General features: G+C 46.2%; 1 protein-coding gene across 3 annotated transcripts in view; it reads right to left on the reverse strand.

Annotated features, from left to right (window-relative positions):
• Positions 1-24,504, reverse strand: part of ACSBG1 (acyl-CoA synthetase bubblegum family member 1) — a 59,294-nt gene that overhangs the window by 29,229 nt on the left and 5,561 nt on the right. For 2 of the 3 annotated variants that reach the window (XM_061394684.1, XM_061394685.1), the window contains exon 2: positions 2,163-2,263. In XM_061394684.1, coding sequence (XP_061250668.1) covers positions 2,163-2,263 — 101 coding nt within the window. Of the gene's footprint in view, positions 1-2,162; positions 2,264-3,534; positions 3,634-24,504 lie in introns of all 3 variants that reach the window. The other variant, XM_061394683.1, reaches the window with a different exon arrangement.

Raw genomic sequence — 24,504 nt, forward strand, 5'->3', positions numbered from 1 at the left:
CGGACCCTCTCTGGGATTCCCTACCCACCTGTTTGAAATCTGCTTAGTTTCTGCCGTACTGCTGCAGGGCTGCCAGGTACTAACTCAGGTTAAGCAATTACACCCAACGGGGTTGGAGATTACTCCTTTCTTCTTGGAAACATTCCAGACACCGAATGCTCTGAGGACACCGAGCTTGCACCACTTTAGCTCCCTTCCTGCCCTTCAAGTTGCAAAACACCAAAGCCATCACCCACAGCCAAGACTTCTGAGCTCCAGGGCTTTGCTGTGCACATTCCCCAGGTGCTGACAGCTGCTGCGTGAGCACTGCAGAGACAGAATTATCTAGTCAGGAAAGTAAGCCTGAGCAAGGCAATGGGACCTACCAGAGGTGAGACACAGCAACAGAGCAAGTCAGCTAGCTGCCCTGAATCCCAGGACGAGATGCTGGAGTTGCCTGGGCCCAGCTGGCCCCTCTCCTGGGCTCTCTTGGTGCCTTTCGAATGCTTCCCCTCAAAAATCGGTCAACCTGGGGCCTCCCTGATGGTCCAGTGACTAAGACTCCGCACTCCCACTGCAGGGGGCCTGGGTTCAATCCCTGGTTGGGGAATTAGATCCCACATGCCACCACTAAGACCCAGAGCAGTCAAATAAAAGAAAGAAAAAAAAAAGAAGAAGAAATCAGTCAATCCTTTCCTTGGTCCTAGTCTTTCTTCATCTCTGAGGAAGAGCAGAGAGGCAGAGTCCAGGAAAGTACACATTACAGGCCAGATCCCTGCCAAAGCCATTCCGAGACACCCAGCCTGGGCGAGGGGCAGCTGCGAGCCCCACCAGGGTGAGGGGAGTGGCATTTGGTCTCCAGGACGCCAGGCAGCAAGGGAGTTGGGGATCCAGAGCCCTGGGCTGGCGTTACCACCTCTTCAGTCTCAGCTTCCTCACCAATGAGGAGCATGGTGATCTGGGCCCAGTTTCTGCCTCAAGTCCATGACAGAGTTTGTGGCAGAGCAGAGAGGTCCTGATTCTCTCCCTGCCCTCACACCAGGCCTGTCCTCTCCCCAGGAAACCCAGGTCAGAAGAAAAGCTGAGGGAAGAGACCTTGGAATAAAGGCCCCAGTCCTTCTCCTTCCTCCTGTCCCCAATTCTGGCATCTTTTACTGCCCCATTCGGGGACCCTTAGAACTGGCCTCCCCAGCCAGTCACACTTCAAATGCTACCACCTGCTACCCCTAAACCCACAATCCCTGTCTGAAGACACCAGGCGTACCCACGTTGGAGATCATCCTACAAAATACTCAACCAGTCCAGACTCTACCACCTAAAAGTCAACTTGCTATCTCCCTGACCAGCTCCCACCCAAACCCCCCTCAGGGACCTACCCCTAAGCCTGGCTTCTCTGGGGGAAGCTGGGAAAGCTCTGAGAAAACCAGCACCTCTGAGGGACCTCATCCCCGGGCAGCTGACACAGACCAGAGACATGATGGCAACAATGGGCCGTCCCAAGGACATCTCGGAACCGGGGAGGCAGTGACCTGCTCCCCTGGGCACCGGTCACTTCCACTTTTTTTAAACTTCCACTGTTGCTACAATATCGTTGTACAGCCAATAAAAGTGAACAAAAGCCATGTTGTTACTATCATTTTGATGAGTCGCCAGGGTAAATGCCTCCCTCAAGGTGCAATTATCTGGAAGTAAACGTCATTAGAAGAGCACGCGGCCTCCCAAGTCTTCAAAAACAACTCTGCCAGTGACTGCCGGCTAGCCTGCCCCTTGGCCCAGCAAGAAACTGCCTCAACCCACTTGGAAACTCCAAGGCCTTGTTTATCTGGGCCTCCTCTCCTCCTTTACCAACCCCAAGCCGAGATCCCAGGTACCCAACACGTGAGGCCCCAGGTGTCTTTCCATCGCTGACCTCTCTTCTTCCCAAGCTTCCTGAAGAGAAAAACCTTCCTCCCACCACCTTCCATCAAGCTTGGCCCTGATGGCCGTGAAAGGAGAAGGGATGTAGTGGGGTCCCTGGGGACGTGGAGATCAGTATATCTACCTGGCCTGTCCCCCCAAGTTTTGTCCTGTGGGTCACCTGGGTTGCTTCGTAGTGTTCTGTTAACCCCCTCCAGCACTCCCAGTACAGCTACATCCCTGTCCCGCCCACCCAGTCCTGCCCGGCAGCCTCCCAGCCAGCTCACCTGGAGGATTCAACTGGGCATCTTTCACCTTCTCTGGGGTCGAGAGTTTGAGAGCATGGCTTAGGGGCTCTTTGGAGAGCGTCTGCCCATCAGTCAGGGAGCTGGAGGGGTAAGGGGGAAACAATTGTTAGAAAATAACAGGCTGGCCTGGGCTCTCGATGCCAGCCCAGAATGCGTCGAGCACCCCCAGGGGTGACACTGGCATCGCTGTATCCTAGGGGGCTCAGGGGACAAGACCTTATTATTTGCAGGAGTTAACCTCACCCCCCGGAGAAGGCAATGGCACCCCACTCCAGTGTTCTTGCCTGGAAAATCCCATGGATGGAGGAGCCTGGGAGGCTGTAGTCCATGGGGTCGCTAAGAGTCAGACACGACTGAGCAACTTCCCTTTCACTTTTCACTTTCATGCATTGGAGAAGGAAATGGCAACCCACTCCAGTGTTCTTGCCTGGAGAATCCCAGGGACGGGGGAGGCTGGTGGGCTGCCGTCTATGGGGTCGCACAGAGTTGGACACGACTGAAGCGACTTAGCAGCAGCAGCAACCTCACCCCCATGCCACGCTCTCCCTTCAGTTTCTAAGGGCTCAGTAGAAAGCAAAATCAAGCCCTGCTCTACTCTAATTTGCTGTGTGACCCTGGGAACGCACATGACTCTCTCTGGGCTCAGTGTCCCCCTCTGGACAAGGACAGGCTTGGAGTCCAGCTTGCAAGGTTTGAGGATTGGGAGGTGCCTCCAAGTCCCTCACTCCCATACCCACCAGCCCTCAGGCACTGAGAGCAGCCATTCTTAGACGCTCATGCAGAGCTGAGGACATTCCTACAGCTCTCATGGCTCCTAAGCTGGCCCCCAAATGAGGCCCTCTTCCCAGTGGTGTCTGTGAAGGTGCCCTGTGTCCATTCCCTGATGGAGAGGAGAGGCATGGGACCAGGGAAACCTGGGGCTCTTGCCATCTGTCTTCACTCCTGGTCTAGATCCCCTTGCCTTCAAGGCTTGGTGGCCCTGCACAATGAATCATCTTCTGGTCAACACAGCCCACGGGGTTATTGGGCCTCTGTTATATACTCAGCCTCAATGCTCTTTTGCATGATTCCTCCTCGAAGGAATCTGGCCAGACCTCAACCTTCTGGGTGGATGAGCAGATGGGGTTCAGTATTCACCTCAGGGCCAAACAAGGCTATGGTGTTACTCAACTCTGGGGACTCGTGTCACAGTGATAGGCTATATAAACAGAGCCTGGAGTTGTGCAGTGTGTAACCTGTGCAGCTGGTCTTGGCAGCCCTGAGGCAGGACCCTGGCTTCAGAGTCCCACCTGTCTGTCAGAGTGGAGCTGGTCCCATCCCTGCCCAGTTCCCAGGCACCTGGCTCAGTTACCTGCTTTTCACATTCGCTCTTACTTCTTGCTGGTACCGCAGGTTCAAACTGAGTTTGCGAACACACTCAGGCCCACCTGGCGGTAGTCTGTTTAAGAACCTGAGATAGATTTGAAAGCAAAAGACATCATGAGGTTTTGAAAGGGGGAGGGTGAGGAGGAGGGAGATAAGGAGTGGGGTGCCAGGCTGGTCCCCTTCTTGGGAACTTTGTGAGCAAGGCTGGGCCACAAGGCTGGAGCAGCCCTTCTGTTGCTATGGTAACCTGCTCCAGGAGGCTGCCAGAAGGACTGAAAAGCGTGCTTCTGGGATGAGGCCTGTTGTGCCAGCAGAGGGAAACAGAGGCTTCTGAAAACCGTAGGACGTGTCCTGTGACTTTGGATCATTGGTCACTGCCACTACTCTCTTGGGTCATTGAGTAAAAGCTGCTTCCACTTTGGGGCAAAGAAGACTGTGATGTCACCAAATGACCCCTGAGCTCTGGGCTCAGGCAATTACAGGGCAAGCTGGGGCACACACACCCAACTAGGCTGAGGGTCCCACACTGAGAGTCTGGGGGTGGAGGATGGTATCCCGTGAACTCGGTATAACATCCATGCTCTATCTTGGTCCCTGCCCTCAAAAGATAGGGCTGCCTGCTTAAAGTGATCAACTTTTGAAATCACCCGCTGGGTAGCCACCCCCACACTGGCCAAGGCCATCGTTGGCTATAATCTCCCACCATCTTAACTGCTGCCTCACAAACAAGCTTGTTTTTAAATCCCCACCATCAAAAGGTACAGGCGGCATTTCTGCCACCTAATCAAATTTGCATAAACTCATTCTGGTTTTAAAATAGCTAAACAAACAGTAAATGAAGGAACACCTCAGGAAGCCAAGGGCCCAGCCTAACCATCAGATTAGAACCTCCTTCAGTCTATGGGGAGGAGAGACGGTAGGAAGCAACTTCCTGTGGGGCCTTTCGGGAAGCGTCTGCCCCCCACCCCCGCCACTGCAGCAGCAAACCTCTTGTGACTCAGTCGCCTTTGCTGTCCTCTCCTCTCCCGTGTCCTGAGCCGACCCTCCCTCAAGAAGAGGGTGGATCCTGTCCCCCTGCCTGTACTTGGCGAGACGAGAACCCCTTGAGGATGGCCCACGGAGGGTCTTACTCAGCCCTCTATGGGCCTGAAGAATATTGCATACTTAAGACAAGGCCAGGAGAAGGCAATGGCACCCCACTCCAGTCCTCTTGCCTGGAAAATCCCATGACTGGAGGAGCCTGGTGGGCTGCAGTCCATGGGGTCGCTAAGAGTCAGACACGACTGAGCAACTTCACTTTCACTTTTCACTTTCCTGCACTGGAGAAGGCAATGGCAACCCACTCCAGTGTTCTTGCCTGGAGAATCCCAGGGACGGGGGAGCCTGGTGGGCTTCCATCTAGGGGGTCGCACAGAGTCGGACACGACTAAAGCGACTTAGCAGCAGCAAGACAAGGCCAAGATCTAATTATCCAAATGAGTAAAGAGTACTCTGCCCCTTGGCTCAAACCTTCAAGATTTAGTCCCCTTAAGGGGAGGGCATCCTTTTCCATCCACTGAAACAGAATGTGCTAAACCTGCCTATGACTTTTTCCTGCTCACCCAGGGTCATGCTAGTAACAAAATCTACCGGTTTGGTTGTGACACAGAAGTGAGTCAAACTGCAGGGCGTGGAGGGCCACCTGTCCTTTCCTGAGGTGGCTGCTGCCTCACGTGTCGCTGCTGGCCATGCTTGTCTTTAGTCTTTAATCCTTGCCTGCATCACCAGTGGCCACTTCGTGCCACTGTCACTGTGCTGGCCTCCAGTGACTCACCTCCCTCCTACTCTGTGAGGTTTTTCCGGTAGCAGACTAGTAAATAAAATAGCCAAGCTTGTTAGAATTGTTAAGTCAGAGGAGATGGCTTCCAAAGTGGAATTTATGTTTTCCTCAAAGAAAAGAGATATGGGGAGAAATCCCTTCTGTTTTGACTCCTCAAGAGCAATCTGGGCCCCTACTGATTCTTGCTGCTGTTCCAGAAATCACAAGTGGCTGGCAAATCATTGTGACAGGGGAAGTGTGAATATTATATAGTCAACCCATGCAGCCTGTCGAAGGTGAGGAACACAGTATTCCCTCCACTACGCCTGGAACATGGCACTCCAGAACTTAGCTCAGTGTCACAGGAGAAAGTTCCTAAGTAGCAGAATGACAGTGACGACGAGAGAACGGCCCAAGGGGACTGACTTGCCTCTGCTTTTCCATTCCTTGGAGAAAGAGGAAAATCCGAAAAAGATCCCTGATGAGGACGCTAAGGTGGTGTTGGTAGTAAAGAACTCACCTACCAATGCAGGAAACATAAGAGATGTGGGTTCAATCCCTGATTCGGAAAGATCCCCTGGAGGAGGGGCACAGCAACCCACTCCAATATTCTTGCCTGGAGAATTCCATGGACAGAGGAGCCTGGTGGGCTATGGGCCATGTGGTCGCAAAGTCAGACGTGACTGAAGCAACTTAGCACAAGGATGCAAACTGTTCTCAGCCCCAGTTCACACACACGGACTGTGAGCATCCTGCCTTACTCACTTTCACAGAAGCAAGAACTTCTTCAGCATCTGCCCTGTAGTAGCATGGGGAGCAAGAAGCACTTCGAGGGCACGTACGAGCAGGTATATTGTGCGGTGTGGGGGGTAAGCAGAGGCGTCTGGGAGGGCTTGCACTCTCCTTTCCCTGAACTGGCTCTCCTTTCTCCTCCTAACTTTCCAGAAGATCTGATGGGAATCATTTAAAAACAGAGCCTGCCAATAGCTTCCTTCAGCTCCTCCTTCAGGAAGCACTTCTGGATGATCCCCAACACCCTCTCACCCTTGTAGCCCTCAAACACGCAGGTTTGGGCTTTGAAGGCCACCCGTAGCTTGGGAAGCTTCTTGAGAGTAGGGGTCATGCCTGATTCAACCCTGTCCTCTGGCCCTAAGTGCTCTCTGGCAGGCAGTTGGAGCTCAGTAAATGTTGGTTGGATCTAATCCTTCTCAAGTCGTCACTATGTGTGTGACATTTAAGTCAAGGGGAGCCTTCATTTTTCATGTGAACCCCTCATGGATGGAGATCTAGCTCCTATTTATTTCTGTTGCCCTTTCTTCCCATTCAGCACTCTGGTCTGTATGCATTAAGTACTCCATAAATGCTTTCTTGAAACAATAGAGTACTCAGATTTACCCAGAGTTGGCCTGCCTGTGTTTAAGTCACTTTACTTGCTGTACAACCTTTGGAAAGTCATGCACCTCTCTGAGCCTCAAGTTTTCTGCCTTAATCCCATGGCTATTGTGAGGATAACAGGATACATGTAGTGCTTAGGCTCTCACGAATCTTTTGGTGAATAAGTAGGAGGAAATTCTTTGGTGAGATTCGGAGGGTTACTAAATGAGGTGAAAAGTCCCAATCCAAGTCTGGGTGTCCAGGTACCCTGCCAAGCCCAAGAACTCTCCTTCCTGGAAGGCAGTGTGGGAGCCAGGAGGTGGGAGGGGGTAGGATCCTTGTTCCTTACACGGTCCTCAGGATGGAGCTGGCAGACCTGAGCAGGAGTGCCTCTGGCATTGTCCCCGAGAAGTGGCCACACCCTGCAAGCTCACCCCAGAGAGAACGAGAACCTCAGAGAGCCTGTTCAGGTGTCCCCTGGGAGAGCCGCATCAGCCCCAGAGAGGCCCAGCACCACCAAAGCGCCCTGCAATAGAGATACAGAGTGAGTCACCCTGTGGCCTGGCCAGGTCTGGGGCGACTGCCCTCCTTCCAGGGCATACCTCACTGGTTCCCGGCCTCGGTACCTGTCTGTAATTCACCATCACTTAAGCCCACATGCTCTGATCACATTCGGAACAACACAGCCTCACAGCAGGTGGCTGCCTTGGGCCCCAGGGCCAATCAATTACCAGGATGAGCAAATACATCAGATTCCCAGCCTCCTCACTCCTGTCCACTATTAGTAAACCCCTACCACCACCACCACCAACACCATCACCACTCTTTCCCATCCCTTTCTTGTTCTGGTTCTCACCTCTCTCTGTCCTGGGGGCAAAGGGAGAACCTGTCTTCTACATGCTGCAGGATATTTTCAATCGAGGGCATTGTCCAAATACTTCCCCAAATCCTAAAACCTCCTGAGTAGGGAGGGGAGCTGTGCCTCCTTCTGATCCCACGGTCCTGGGCACACAGACACAGCTGCACAGCTGGAGCTCTTGACGGCAGTGGCTTCCTACTGGCTTCCCTGCTGCCCCGCACAGCAGACCCCACACTCCATACCGCTCGTTAGTTGGCCTGACCTGCCTGTCTCATCTCAAAGATAAGGCTCCCCTGGCATCTCTCTTGCGATCCCTGATTCCCAGCCGGAAGACCCCCACCGAGGACTTACAGTGATGGACTGTGCACCTCCAGGGAGGATCTGGCTGCCACAGGGTGTTCACCTTCCTCCTTGGGGCTGGTAGGCACAGGGCACAGCATTCGCTGTGCTCCTTCAGCTAAGGCATCGTAGGTGTGGGAGCCAGTGCTGCAGGGTCCCTGGTGCCAGGTGATGAGGCAGTGGGGCTGGGCGGGAGTGGGGACCCGCCCCAGTCTGCCCTGACACTGTCAGTGAGGTGTGGCCACAGATACCTCTGACCTACCTGGCACAGGTCCTTGCTGCCCACCTCTGAGGCTTACATAAAGAGGGGTGGGAGGCAAGGGAGGGCCTGCCGATGCCAGTGGGTGTGTTGTCTGTCATCCTTGGCAGAGACGCAGGAAGACACTGTTCCTGCTGCAGGGCTTTCTGCCTGGAGCTGGTGCTGGGCCCCAGGGGTTAGGCAGGCAACCTGAACATTTTTTCCTTTGCTTTTTCAAACTTTTCTTTACTAAATACACATATTGTGCCTAGTGTTTTATGTGTGTTGACTCTTCACGTCTTCCAACAGCCCAAGGTGGATTAATGGTGCCATTTCCCAGGTGAGGTGACAGAGGCCCAGAGAACTTTATTTTATTTTTTTCTCCTTCCTCTTTTATCCCCCCCTTTTTTAAATTGGAGGATAATTGCTTTCCAGTGTTGTGTTGGTTTCTGCTGCACAGCAACATGAATCAGTCATAATTATATATATATACACACACATAATTGTATATATACATGGGCTTCTCTTGTGGCTCAGCTGGTAAAGAATCCACCTGTAATGTGGGAGACCTGGGTTCGATCCCTGGGTTAGGAAGATCCCTTGGAGAAGGGAAGGGTTACATATATCCCCTTCCTCTTAAACCTCCCTCCTACCTCCCATCCTACCCCTCTAAGTCATCACAGAGCACCAGGCTGGGCTCCTTTGTTATACAGCAACTTCCCACCAACCATATATTTCACAAATGATGGTGTATATGTCAGTGCTACTTGAGAGCTTTAGACATGTTCGATGTTATGCCCAGCAAGAGGCAGAGATGTCATTTGAAATCCAGCTTTCCATAACTGACTTTGAAACCAGGACACCATGTAAGCTGGATTTGACCATTATTTGCATCATAAAACTCGGCTGACAGCTCCATCTCACGTTGCCTCTAGAGAGCCCCTCTTCCATGGAAACAGTATCTCTGCACGTTGCCCTTTGTCCTCTAATGCCCTCACCACTTCCACCTCATTCCAGAGACTCTTGGGTTTGTGGCATTATATCTGCATCTTCTAAAACCTGGGCCCTGCTCTCTGGAAACACCCCTGCCAATCACTGTGCTATTTCACCTTCCAACCCCAAACCCCTTCCCACCTGAGTTGTCACCTGCCAACTGCCTCTCGGGTGAGCAGGTGTTGGAAGAGGTGAAAAAACAGAGGCCACTGGGTTTTAGGGGAAAATTTAAGCAAGCCCTAAACTGAAGGCTCAGATGCAGGGCACAGCAGCAGGATGGGGCAAGGGTTATTCCAAGGCTCTCCACCCATTCATGGCATATGACTCCCAGATTGCTACACTAAGCTGGTGTGTCACTACCAGCACACCAACTTCAAGAGAATTCTCCCCTTTCAATTCCAATTTCTTAACAGCTTTTTTCTTAGCAGTGATCCTCGCCCACTACCACTTTGGGGCACCTGACAATTCAGGCCTGGGGTGCTGCCCCTGAGCCTCTCATGGGTCAGGAGCCCCTTTGAGAACCTGCTGGAAGCCCTCCGCTCACCCCTATCAATGTGCCCAAATGCTCTTGCAGTTTCAGGGCACCCAGGGTGCTTTGGAAATCCATACACTCCAACCCCAGTGAACCCCAGATAGAAATGCAGATCCTTCCTCTGTCCTAAAGAGAGTGTGGGTTGCCCCACTTTTTTCCTCTTCCTCCCACTCTCCTGGCGAGGATAGAGCATTGATGTTGGAGTTGGCACTGGGGGTCGAAGTTGGTGGGGATGGTGGGAGAAATGTCCTCACTTTGGGGGGCTAGCAGGAATGCATGCCCAGATCCCTCAGCTCCTCCCAGGCAGCTCGACAACTCCTCTAAATGTAGAGTTTCCAAACTGATAGGAGGCTGGGCAAATGGGCTTATTCTAGGCAGGAGGACTTGGGAGATGTGTCATCTTCCCTTTCTATCCCCTCTCAAAAACTGCAAGCTTGCCTTCCCTGGCACACATTTCCCACTGTTCTTCAGACCCCTCCTCCTCCAGGAAGCCCTTTGGGAAGGACCCCCAGCTCTCATGCTTCTTGCTGGAGCCATGCTAGCTGTGTCCATCCCAGAGCGCTTAACGTTTAGAGGCTGGGTGTTACTTTTTAAAACCGAACTGTCTACTATGAAATAGAAATCTTAAGCCCATATTCTCAGAGTTGGAAATGACCTCTGCCTGCCCCATGACTGCCAGCTCCAGGAGGCTCCTCCTTCCTACTATGATTACTGAGTACCTCCTCTGCAGACATTGCTCGGGGCCTTTGGGGTGGAGGCAAGCCCTTGTCTCAAAGGCAGAGCCTGGTCCCTGCCTCAAAGTCTTAGAGATGATGGAATTGACAGTTAATAAGTAAAGATGCTTTCAAGGTCACTGTGGGGTCACCAGACCAGGCTGGGGAAAGGGTACAAGGAAATTGAAGGAGGAAAGATGGATAGGGGTGAAGGTTTACTTAACATGAGGCAGAGGACAAGTGCCCCAGGCAGTGGTGGAGCAGAGGAAGCTGGTGTGGACAGGAGAGTGTCCAAGTGCCACAGACTCAGGCTGCGGACCGCCCCCAGGCCTGGGACCACAGCCCACAGATGGAGCTTGTCCAAGGCAGAGATCTTCTGGGAACACACGGTCTCTCAGAAAGGGTGAGGGCAGGGCAGGGGTAGCCCAAGACATATCTTGCCAGGTTCATCAGAAGGAACATATTCGGGGCAGGCACCTGGGGCCCTTGACTGTGACTGATCCCCAGTGCAAGGAGGATCAGTGTTTCTCCTCCATCTTTGCCTAACAGGAGTGCTTGCTGAGAGGCCAAAGGCTTGTCTCAGCTTCATCTTGGCTCCTGCCATGGTGGATGTGGGTGTCCCACCAGCCAGCTGACTTCTAACCCAATCTGCAGCACCAAATGCTTAACCTTCTCAAGCCATCACACAGCCTACAGGGTCACACCAAGGTCCTCTGCATGGCCTAGGAGGAGTCTGGTCATGCCCTAGACAGGTCCCTGGACACTGGGACATGTGGATTCTAGTTCAAATTCCACCTCAGTTGGATAACCTTGGGAAAGTCCCTGGTCCTCTCTGGGACTCAATTTCCCCAGGCAAGTCACAGGCAGAGGGCTTTCCAGTTTTCTGTTTATGACTGGTGATTTGGATGTCTGGGCTGGAATTCTGCTGTGCCAGGCAAGGACAAGGCTACAGGACTGGGTGTTTCTGGACTCCAAGGCCTGAGAAGCTGGGCGGAGCAAGGCAAGAATAATGATAGTAATGGCTGAGTTGACTCATTGGAAGAGACCCTGATTCTGGGAGGGATTGGGGGCAGGAGGAGAAGGGGATGACTGAGGATGAGATGGCTGGATGGCATCACTGACTTGATGGACATGAGTTTGAGTGAACTCCAGGAGTTGGTGATGGACAGGGAAGCCTGGCATGCTGCGATTCATGGGGTTGCAAAGAGTCGGACACGACTGAGCAACTGAAGTGAACTGAAGTGAACTGAATGGCTAACAATCACCACGTTTGCACTAGTGACATGTGCCAGGCAGGGTTCTGTGCACCTTATACATATATTGACACATTCAGTCCACTCAACAGCCCAATCACTATCAACAGCTCAACAGTGCCTATCACTATCCTCACTTTACAGATGAGGAAACTGAGGTACAAGGAGATTATGTAATTTGCCAAAGGTCTTTTGGTTAGCAGAGTAGGATGCAAACTTGGGCAGGTTCAGTGTGTACCTTGGGCAGGCTGTACCTGATAGTCTCCGGCCTGCTGGGTGATTTGAGTGGGTGGGGCAGGGGCCAAAGCGAGTGAGGTGCAGAAGGTGGGCGTCCCACGGTCCTCGGAACTCCCACTCCCGAGCATTCATGATTAGATGTGTTTATTACGCCCTTCCTCCAAAATTTTGAAAAATTTGGGGTAGAAACAAGGTTTAAATCCTCAAACCATTTTCTTCTATTGTATTGATGACTGACAGAGAGAACTGTCAACTGGTGTTTTGCATCGTAATTGGGAGGCAGCATGAAACTTGGAGTTGACGCAGTTCTGGCAGACAGCAAAGAAGCTTGCCATCTCCCGTCACTCGCCGTTTTTATTTGAAGACCCACAAGTCTGACTTTGGGTTACACTTTTTCTCCTGTTATGGCTTCAGTTAGTCCGTCTATAAAATGAAGGGGTGGAAGGGATGGTCTCTAAATTCCAGCTCTGATGATAGGTGGTTTTCCATGTTTCTACTAAGGAGATGAGAGGAAGGAAGAACACTGCCATTTTTCAGGTTCTGGACCAGTTCTTAGCCAGAGAAACTTCATGGTGTCAGGATGGGGGCAAGGTTGGGGTTTAGACTTCTGCCAACAGGGGTGTTATGCCCCTGCAGCATATGGATGTTGGCTCCCAGACTTGGTCCCTGTCCTGGAGGAGCCCATAGTCTAAAGATAGGCATGAAGGAGACAGGCACATATATGGCCTACACACACGAGAGACATCTGTGAGCCTGGCAGGTAAGGGTGTTGTGCAGTGTGGACACAGAGCCTCGGGAGACTGATCTCCTAGGAGAACATCATTTCACTTTATTAACAATGAGAACTAATACTTACTGAACAATTAGTAGGTGCCAGGCACTGTTCCAATAATGTCATACGTGTCAACACATTTACTTATCTCAACAATCTTATAAAGCAGGTACTAAATTATAATCCCCATTTAAGAGGCAAATGAAGCACAGAGAAATGAAGTAACTTGCTAAAGTCTACAGAGCTTGTAACTAGAATGGTTGGGATTCAAATCTAGGCAATCTGGCTCCAGATTTTATGTTACGAACCATAATGGGCACTGCTTAAAATTGAGTGAGGCTCTCTGAGGCTCCTTATTCCTCTCCACACGCTTCAGCAACATGGGATTTGGTAGGAGAAACTGACTCAGAAAGGCAGAGCACTGTGGTTGAGACACAAGTTTAATGCGCAGGTAATTTTAAATTCTTCAAGTAAATATACTCCTGACATGTCATTACAGTATCCAACATGTAATAAAAAATGATCAGACATCTGAAAAATCAGGAAATGTGGGCCAAAATCAAGAGGAGAAAATAGCCAATAGAAACATACTCGGGCATGACACAAATGTTGAAATAAGCATGAGTGCTTGCTCAATTGCTCAGTCCTGTCTGACCCTTTGCGACCCTTTGGACTGTAGCCCACCAGGCTTCTCTGTCCATGGAATTTCTCAGGCAAGAATACTGGAGTGGGTTTCCATTTCTTACCCGAGGGAATCTTCCCAACCCAGGGATTGAACCTAAGTCTCCTGTGTCTCTTGCATTGGCACGCAGATTCTTTACTACTGAGCCACCTGGGAAGCCCTGGAATAAGCATACAAAGACTTTAAAACGGTTACTAATAGTTCAGTAATTTAAAGAAAAAATGATAGAACTGATGAACAGATGGAAAATCACAACATAAAAATAGAAAGTATAAGAAAAATACAATCTCTGAAATGAGAAATTTACCAGATGAGTTTGACAGCAGATTGAAAAGTTCGTATACCTGAAAGTTCATTCCCCTTAAGACAGAATAATAGAAATTATTCAATCCAAAGAGCAGAGAGAAAAAGGTTTTTTAATTGAACAGAACAAAACGTTGCTGAAAGAAGAAGACAAAAAGCTAAGTAAATGCAAAGGCATCTCAAGATCAAGAGACTTGATATTGTAGATCCCAAATGGATCTTCAGGTCAACATAATCCCTATCAAAATCCTAGCTGGTTTTTCTACAGAAATTAACAAACTGGTATAAAATTACTATGAGATTTCATAAGACCCAGATAGACAAAATAATCTTGAAAAAGAACAAGTTGGAGGATCCACACTTCTTGATTTCCAGACATACTATAATGCTACAGTGTCCTGCTTCCATGGTGGCTCAGCAGTAAAGAATCTGCTTGCAATGCAGGAGATGCAGTTTCAGTCCCTGAGTGGGGAAGATCCCCTGGGGGAGGGAATGGCAACCCACTCCAGGATTCTTGCCAGGAAAACCCTATGGACAGAGAAGACTGGCAGGCTACAGTCCATAGGTTCACAAAGAGTCAGACGCGACTGAAGCGACTGAGCACGCACGGCCAGTGTGTCCTTCAGTAATCAGGATAAAGTGGTACTGGCGTAAAACAGACGTACAGATAAATGCAGTAGAATCTAGAATCCAGAAATCAGTCTTTGTATTTATAGTCAATTGATTCTCAACAAGCTGGAATCAAGATTGCTGGGAGAAATATCAATAACCTCAGGTATGCAGATGACACCGCCCTTATGGCAGAAAATGAAGAAGAACTAAAGAGCCTCTTGATGAAAGTGAAAGAGGAGAGTGAAATAGTTGGCTTAAAACTCAACATTCAGAAAACTAAGGTCATGGCATCCGATCCCATTACTTCATGGCAAATAGATGGGGAAACAGTGGAAACAGTGGCAGACTTTATTTTGGGGGCTCCAAAATCACTGCAAATGGTGATTGCAGCCATGAAATTAAAAGACGCTTACTCCTTGGAAGGAAAGTTATGACCAACCTAGAAAGCATATTAAAAAGCAGAGACATTACTTTGCCAACAAAGATCTGTCTAGTCAAGGCTATAGTTTTTCCAGGACTCATGTATGGATGTGAGAGTTGGACTATAAAGAAAGCTGAGTGACGAAGAATTGATGCTTTTGAACTGTGGCGTTGGAGAAGACTCTTGAGAGTCCCTTGGACAGCAAGGAGATCCAACCAGTCATTCCTAATTATGTAAAGTTTAAAAATAAAATAAAATAAAATAAATTTTTTTTTTTTTAATAAAGGAAATCAGTCCAGAATATTCATTGGAAGGACTGATGTTGAAGCTGAAACTCGAATACTTGGCCACCTGATATGAAAAGCTGACCCATTTGAAGAGACCCTGATGCTGGGAAAGATTGAGGGCGGGAGGAGAAGGGGACGACAGAGGATGAGATGGTTGGATGGCATCACCAACACAATGGACATGGGTTTGAGTAAACTCCGGGAGTTGGTGATGGACAGGGAGCCCTGGCGTGCTGCAGTCCATGGGGTCGCAAAGAGTCAGACACGACTGAGCGACTGAACTGATTCTCAACAAGGGTGCCATGACAATTCAATGTGGGAAGTAGTCTTTTCAACAAGTGGTACTGGGGTGACTCAATATCCATGTACAAAAGTATAAAGTTGGACACTTTCCTTACACCATACACAAAAAATTAATTTGAAATGTATCAAAGACCCAAATGCAAGAGCTTAAACTGTAAAAATGCTAGAAGAAAATATAAGAATAAATCTATATAGACTTGAATTAGGTAAAGCCTTCTTAGCTATGACACCAAAAGCACAAGAAACAAAAGAAAAATAGACAAATTGGACTACATCAAAATGAAATCTCTTTGTGCTTCAAAGGACATCATCAAGAGAGTGAAAAGATAACCCACAGAATGGAAGAAAATATTGGCAAATCATTCATCTGGTAAGAGAATTAGCAAATCATTTATCCTGATATGAGAACTCTAATGATTCAACAAAATAGAAAAATAACCCAATGGAAACTGGGCAAAGGATTTGAATATACATTTTTCCAAAGATAAACAAATGGAGAAGAAATGTGTGATGTCCAGCATTATCAGCTATCAGAAAATGCAAATCAAAACCAGAATGAGGTAACACTTCATACCCACTAGAATGGCCTTATAAAAAAGATGGATACTGGGAATTCCCTCATGGCACAATGATTAGAACTCTGTGCTATCACTTCCCAGGGCATGGGTTCAGTCCCTGGTCAGAGAACTAAGATCCCACAAGTGAGGATGTGCAGAAATTGGAACTCTTGTACACTTCTGATGGTAGGTAATGCAGCTGCTTTGAAAAACAGTCTGCTAGTTCCTCAAAAGATTATGCATGGAGTTATATGATCGAACAATTCCACTTTTAGGTTTATATCTGAAATAAAACATATGTCCATACAAAAACTTATACGTAAATATTTATTGGAGCATTATTCATAATAGCCTGAAAATAAAAACTCAAATGTTCATCAGCTGATAAATGGGTAAACTAAATGTGGCATGTCAATACATTGGAATTTATTTGGCCATAAAAAGAATGAAGGACTGATACATGATAGAACATGAATATGAATCATGAAAACATGCTGAATAAAAGAAGCCATTCACAATAGATGATATATCATATCAGATCATTTAAGTGAAACATCCAGACTAAGCAAATCTATATAGACAAAAAGTAGATTAGTGGTTGTCTAGGACTGGGGGCTTGAGGGAAAATGGAAATGCTAATGGGTTAGGGGTTCATTTTGGGTAATGAAAATACTTTAAAATAGACTGTGGTGATGTTTGCACAAATCTAGAAATATACTAAAAATCATTGGATTTTATACTTTAAATGGGTAAAATTTATGGTATGTGATTTGTATCTCAATAAAGCTGTTATAGTAAAAAAATAAATGGAGCCTCAGCTACCTGTAAAACATCAAATATCTTTAAAAATGAATGTAAATATGAGACAAACAAGGACCTATTGTTGGTACAGAGGACTATATTCAATACCTTTTAATAACCTATAATGGAAAATAGTCAAAAACAGAATGTGTGTATATATATATATTTTCATATGTATACACACACATTTATGTATAACTGAATCACTTTCACTTTTCTGTACACCTGAAACTCACACAACATTGTCAATCAACCATATTTCAATATTTTTTAAAGTGAAATGATATCTAAATGACATATGAGAGTTTTTTCATCACCACGCTTATGTGATGACTTGAAATCATGTCTGCAAATTCTTTACACTCTTCCCATCAATCATCTTATTCTCCTCTTCTTAAGTATGAGATGGCCTTAATGACCAGCTTCTAACAAATACCATGTAGCAGAAGTGACACTATGTGATTTCCAAGGCTAGCTCATAAAAGGTAATACGGTTTTCACCTGATTCTCTCACAATACACACTTTTTGTGTCCCTGACCTACCATGTCAGGAGTCAGGCTACCTTGAAGCCACTATGAAGGAGACCATGTGAAATTAAATAGAGGAGATACTGAGCCTTCCTGGTTGATCCAAACCCCAGCCTATTGCGTCTCACCACCTCAGGCATCAGACATATGAGTAAAGAACACTGGAGACAACCCCAGACCCAGCCACCAGCTGTCATGTCAAGAAAACACTCAAGCAGACTATACTAGAGAAGTCCACTGGCAAAACTAAAGGTCTTTGGTGAACAGCAAGTGTGGTAAGTTGAAAATGCCCCCTACCTAAATATTCATCTCCTAATCTCTCAAAACTGAATATTACCTTATATGCTCCCCCATCCAATAAAAGGGGGGTGTTGCAGATGTGATTAAATTGAGGATCTTGAGACAAGGAGTTGATCATGGATTATCTTGGCGGGCACTGAACTCAGTCCCATGAACTCCTTATTGCAAAATTCAGACTTAAACTGAAGAAAGTAGGGAAAACCACTAGACCATTCAGGTATGACCTAAATCATATCCCATACAATTATACAGTAGAAGTGACAAGTAGATTCAAGGGATTAGATCTGATAGACAGAGTGCCTGAAGAACTATGAATGGAGGTTTGTGACATTATACAAGGGGCAGTGATCAAGACCATCCCCAAGAAAAAGAAATACAAAAAGGTAAAATGGTTGTCTGAGGAGGCCTTACAAATAGCTGAGAAAAGGGAAGCTAAAGTCAAAGGAGAAAAGAAAAGACATATGCATCTGAATGCAGAGTTCTAAAAAATAGCAAGGAGAGATAACAAAGTTTTCCTCAGTGATCAGTGCAAAGAAATAGAGAAAAACAACAGAATGGGAAAGAGTAGATATCTCTTCAAGAAAATTAGAGACACCAAGGGAACATTTCATGCAAAGATGGGCACAATGAAGGACAGAAACAGTATGGACCTAACAGAAGCCTAAGATATTAAGAAGAGGTGGCAAGAATATACGGAAGAATTAGACAAAAAAGATCTTCATGACCCAGATAATTATGATGGTGTGATCACTCACCTAGAGCCAGACATTCTGGAATGCGAAGTCAAGCGGGCCTTAGGAAGCATCACTATGAACAAAACTAGTGGAGGTGATGGAATTCCAGTTGAGCTATTTCAAATCTGAAAAGATGATGCTGTGAAAGTGCTGTACCCAATATGCCAGCAAATTTGGAAAACTCAGCAGGGGCCACAGAACTGGAAAAGGTCAGTTTTCATTCCAATCCCAAAGAAAGGCAATGCCAAAGAATGCTCAAACTACCGCACAATTGCACTCATCTCACACGCTAGTAAAGTAATGCTCAAAATTCTCCAAGCCAGGCTTAAACAGTACATGAACCATGAACTTCCAGGTGTTTGAGCTGGTTTTAGAAAAGTCAAAGGAACCAGAGTTCAAATTGACAGCATCTGTTGGATCATCAAGAAAGCCAGAGTCCCAGAAAAGCATCTATTTGTGCTTTATTGACTATGCCAAAGCCTTTGACTGTATGGATCACAATAAACTGTGGAAAATTCTGAAAGAGATGATAATACCAGACCACTTGACCTGCCTCCTGAGAAATGTATGCAGATCAAGAAGCAACAATTAGAACTGGACATGGAATAATATACTGGTTCCAAATCAGGAAAGGAGCATGTCAAGGCTGTATATTGCCACCCCATTTATTTAACTTCCATGCAGAGTACATTATGTGAAATGCCAGGCTGGATGAAGCACAAGCTAGAATCAAGATTGCTGGGAGAAATATCAATAACCTCAGATATGCAGATGATACCACCCTTTTGACAGAAAGCAAAGAGGAACTAAACAGCCTCTTGTTGAAAGTAAAAGAGGAGAGTGAAAAAGTTGGCTTAAAACTCAACATTCAGAAAACTAAGTTCATGGCATCTGGTCCCATCACTTCATGGCAAATAGATGGGGAAACAATGGAAACAGTGACAGACTTTATTTTTCTAGGCTCCAAAATTACTACAGATGGTGACTGCAACCATGAAATTAAAAGATGCTTGCCTCTTGGAAGAAAAGCTATAACCAACCTAGATAGCATATTAAAAAGCAGAGACATTGTTTTGCCAACAAAGGTCCATCTAGTCAAAGCTATGGTTTTTCTAGTAGTCACGTATGGATGTGAGAGTTGGAGTATAAAGAAAGCTGAGTGCCAAAGAATTGATGCTTTGAACTGTGGTGTTGGAGAAGACTCTTGATAGCCCCTTGGACAGCAAGGAGATCCAACCAGTCCATCCTAAAGGAAATCAGTCCTGAATATTCATTGGAAGGACTGATGCTGAAGCTGAAACTCCAATACTTTGGCCACCTGCTGTGAAGAACCAACTCATTGGAAAAGACCCTGATGCTGGGAGGGATTGGGGGCAGGAGAAGGGGACAACAGAGGATGAGATGGTTGGATAACATCACCGACACGATGGACATGGGTTTGAGTAGTCTCCGGGAGTTGGTGATGGACAGGGAGGCCTAGCGTGCTGCAGTCCATGGGGTCTCAACGAGTCAGACATGACTGAGCAACTGAACTGAACTGAACTGGATTGCAATCCCATGTATCACAAGAGGGAGGAAGAGGGAGATAGGGGGAGATTTGACGCACACACAAAGGAGAAGAAGGCAATGTGAGCAGAGAGCAGAGACTGGAGAGGTATAACCACAAGCCAAGGGTAGATGTTGGTAGAGGAAAGAAGAGGAAAAAGGAAAGAGGCAAAGAAGAGGAGATTCTCCCCTGCAGCCTCTGAAGGGAGCACAACCCTGATGACACCTTGATTTTAGCCCCATGAAACTGATTTCAGACTTCTGCCCTCTAGAATTATGAAAGAATAAATTTATTCTGTTTTAAACCACTAAGCTTATGGTGATTTGTTACGGTGGCAACAGGAAGCTAACACAGCCAATGAAGAACAGAGGTCTGCCAACAACCTTATAGATAAGCTTGAAAGAGGATCTTCCATCCAGATGAGTGTTACCCTGGCTAACATCTTGAGTGTAACCTCATGAGAGACCCTGAGCTAGAATCACTTAACTAAGTTGCACCTGAATTACTGACCCATAGAAACCATGAGAGATAATAAGGAATTGTTGTTGGCTTGAGGCACCACAGTTTTGAGTGACTTGTTAAGCAGCAAGAAATAACCACAACATTTTCACTACAAGAAATGCTACAAGAGTGTATTCAGGGAATAATGTTTATTCAGGTTTATAGTGGGAATTACCCCAGATGAAAACATGGATCTGCTAGGGGAAGCACACTGATTGAAACCACCCACCCTGGCCAGGCACCATAGCAACTATTTGCATGAGTTGTTTTAGGACAAGATGTCCTGGTAAGGAACACAGAACTAATAAGCCTCCACCAACCAGAAGAGTTCGGGAAAGGTCAAGAGGAGACACCATATGTCTGATCACGTCCCAGAATCCTTTTTTCTGGCATCCACCTTGGCTGAACAAGGTGTGCACCACCAGGAAGGACTTTGAGTCAGAATAATTGGCTAAAGACAACCCAGAAACTAATCCCATCACCATAAAGCCCAAGACCGCAAGCCATGTGACAGAGCTGCTCTCCTGGGTTCCCTTACCCTGCTACTCTCCTCCCGGTGCCCTTTCCCAGTAAAATCTCTTGCTTTGTCAGCACATGTGTCTCCTCAGACACATTTCCTAGTGTTAGACAAGAGCCCAGTTTCAGGCCCTGGAAGGGGTCCCCCTTCCTGCAACAGATCTACAAGAGGGAATAAAGATCACTGGAAATACTAAATATATTAGAAACAAGGCAAGGATACCCGCTCTTACTGTCTCTATTCAGCATTATATTGGAGGTCCTAGTCAGTGTAACAAGGCAAGACAAATTAAAAAGTGAAATGATTGGAAGCAGGTAGAAGAAATAAAGCTATCTGTTAAATAACAAATTTGTATGCCTAAAAAATCCAAAGGAATCTACCAAAAAAAAAAAGCACTAGAACTAACAAATGTAATTAAGTAAGATCACAAGATTCAAGGTCAATATTTTTTTAAAATCAATTGTATTTCTATACAAACAACAAATGATTAGAAAATTAATTATAAAATACAATGTACATAGTATCAAAACCCATGCAATTCTAAAGAACACGTTTAGGAAAAAAGTGTGTAAGGCATCTACACTGAAAACTACAGTTCATAGCTGAGAGAAATCAAAGATCTAAATAAATGGAAATACATACCATGTTCATTGATCAGGAAATTCTCCCCAGTTTGAAACATAGATTCAATTTGTTCTTAGCCAAAATTCCAACAGTCTTTTTTGTTGAGACTGACTTGTTTAGTTGCTAATTCTTGTCTGACTTTTTGTGACCCTATGGACTGTAACTGGCTAGGCTCCTCTGTACATGGGATTTCCTAGGCAAGAATACTGGAGTAGGTTGCCATTTGCTTCTCCAGGGGATCTTCTTGAACAAAGGATTGAACCTGAGTCTCCTGCATTGGCAGGCAGATTCATCACCTCTGAACCACCAGGGAAGTCCCGTGACTAGATAATTCTAAATTCTGCATGAGAATACAAAGGAGCTATTGTGTGGCCTTCCCTGGTGCCCCAGTGGCTGACTCTGCACTCCCAATGAAGGGGTCCCAGATTTGATTCCTGATCAATGAACTAGACCCCACATGCTGAAACTATTATGGAAATGAGTGGGGGCAGGGAAGGGAAGCCAATAAGCAGGGCAGATCAGGTGGAAAGGAAAGTTTGCTTTATTTCAGGTGCTGGCAACTGCGAGGGGAAGGTGGTGGATATCTTTCCAAAGGCTGACTCCTTCCCCTGACAAGCATGGGGTGAGAGCATTTATAGACAGAATAGGGGATGCTGTTACCTGCAGAAACAACATAGTCATCTCTAACAGTCATCTTCAATCGGTCATCAGCGGTCTGACTAGCATCATCTTGGTTGTTTTAGGTACAGTTAGTCTTCAATTCGGGTGCACTTGTTCTCATTTTTTTTTGTGGTCAGTTTTCAGAATTGTGGAAGCTCAAGTCCTGGGTACAGTCTGGTCATCATGTAGTTAACTTTTCCACCTGGTGTTTTGGTATCTTTAAGACAGCTCACACGATATGGCTAAGAATATTATCTACAGCCCTTGAGAACGGAAGGTCCCTAACTATGTTTAATAACTACGTTATTATTATTTGGTGTCCTTAGACTGTTGTCCTTTGTTTCAGTATTTCTCATTTCTCTGATTAAACTTATTCTTTGACTGAAGTTTTCCACAGACAAAAGGAAGGCAGAGGACATGATGGGGGGGTGGGGGGGGGACAAGGACCATACAGTCCTGCTCTGTTTCAAAACTAAGAGTTCAAATGACACAACCAAAGATCCTGCCTGCCACAACTAAGTTCAGCCAAATAAATAGATAAAGATAAATATTAAACAAGCAAATGAACAAACAAAAAAACCCAAAGGAGCTGTTGTGTTATTAACCGATTATATTATAACAAGCATCCCCAAGTGTAGTGACTTTTTAAAAATAGGCATTTATTATCTTGCAGTTTCTATGGGTTAAGAATCTAGGTTTAGCTGAGTGCCTCTGGCTCAAAATCTCTCATGACGTTGTCATTAAACCGTCAGTCTCAGCTGAAGGTTTAACTCATGGGGTTGTGGGCAGAACTCAGTTCCTTGCAGGTTGTTGGGCTGAGGATCTCAATCCCTCGCTGGCTGATGGCCAGAGAGGTCTCCCTCAGGTCTTTGCCACGTGGGCCTCTCCCTCAGAGAAAGTAAGTAAGAAAATGAGAGAGAGCAGTAAAAATGAAATCATGGTCTTTTTATAACCATATCTCTGAAGTGAAATCCCATCACTTTTGCCATATTCTGCTTCTTAGAAATAAGTTAGTAGGTTGGTCCCCATTCACGGATATGGAATGACACAAGAATGCAAAAGGCAAGAGTCACCGAGGCACATCTTAGAGGCTTTCTGCCACGCCCAGGACAGCCAAAACGATTGTGTTTATAAAACAAAGGAACAAAGTTGAAAGACAAACACTATCTGATGTAAGACCTAGTATAAAGCTGTAGCAATGCTGACAGTGCGGTATTGACATAAAGAGAGAAAAATAGTTCAGTGGAAGTAAACCCAGAAATAGACTCAGACATGTAGCCAGTTGACGTGTTTTTTTTTTTAAACAAAGGGGCCATAACAATTTAATACAGAAAAAAAAAAATCATTTTCAACAAAGGGCATTTGAAGAACTGGATAAATATGTGAGAAAAAGGAAAATATTAATTTGAGATGGATCATGGGCCTAACTATAAAAACAAAAACCATAAAGCTTCTCATAGAACATATAGAGAAAGAGTTCTACGTGTTCATAGAGGGACTGATATCAAGAATTTATGGAGAAATCTCTACAAATCGATAATAAAAGGTTTAATAATAAAAGCCCAATTACAAAATGGGCTAAAGTTTTGGATAGATACTTCACAAAAGAAGATGCAGAGATGGCCAACAGGCACATGAAAATATGCTCAACATCATTATCAGGGAAATTAAAATTACAATGAAATAGCACCATTCACTCACCAGAAAAGCTATCATTGAAAAAGAGTAACAATAGATAATGATGACAAAGATGTGGAGCAACAGAAACTTCTTGTGGGAATGCTAGGACCACTTTGGAAAACCTCTGGTGGCTTCCTTATACATGTATTTGTTGTTCAGTCGCTAAGTCATGTCCAGCTCTTTGCGACCCCAAGGACTGCAGCATGCCAGGCTTCCCTGTCCTTCCCTATCTCCTGGAATTTGCTCAAATTAGTGTCCATTGAGTCGGTGATGCTATCTAACCATCTCATCCTCTGCTGCCCCCTTCTCCTTTTGCCTTCAATTTTTCCCAGAATCAGGGTCTTTTCCAATGACTTGGCTTTTCACATCAGATGACCAAGGTAGTGGAGCTTCAGCTTCAGCATCAGTTCTTATAATGAATATTCAGGATTGATTTCCTTTAGGATTGACTCGTTTAATCCCCTTATATGTATACCTATCTTTTGACTGACATGGAACAACAGCCTGGTTCCAAATAGGTAAAGAAGTACGTCAAGATTGTGTATTGTCACCCTGCTTATTTAACTTATATGCAGAGTATATCATGCGAAATGCTGGGCTAGATGAAGCACAAGCTGGAATCAAGATTGCTGGGAGAAATACCAATAACCTCAGATACGCAGATGACACCACCCTTATGGCAGAAAGTGAAGAACTAAAGAGCCTCTTGATGAAAGTGAAAGAGGAGAGTGAAAAAATTGGCTTAAAATCCAACATTCAGGAAACTAAGTTCATGGCATCCGGTCCCATCAT

This window comes from Bos javanicus, chromosome 21, assembly GCF_032452875.1.
Source record: "Bos javanicus breed banteng chromosome 21, ARS-OSU_banteng_1.0, whole genome shotgun sequence".
Lineage (NCBI taxonomy): Eukaryota > Metazoa > Chordata > Mammalia > Artiodactyla > Bovidae > Bos > Bos javanicus.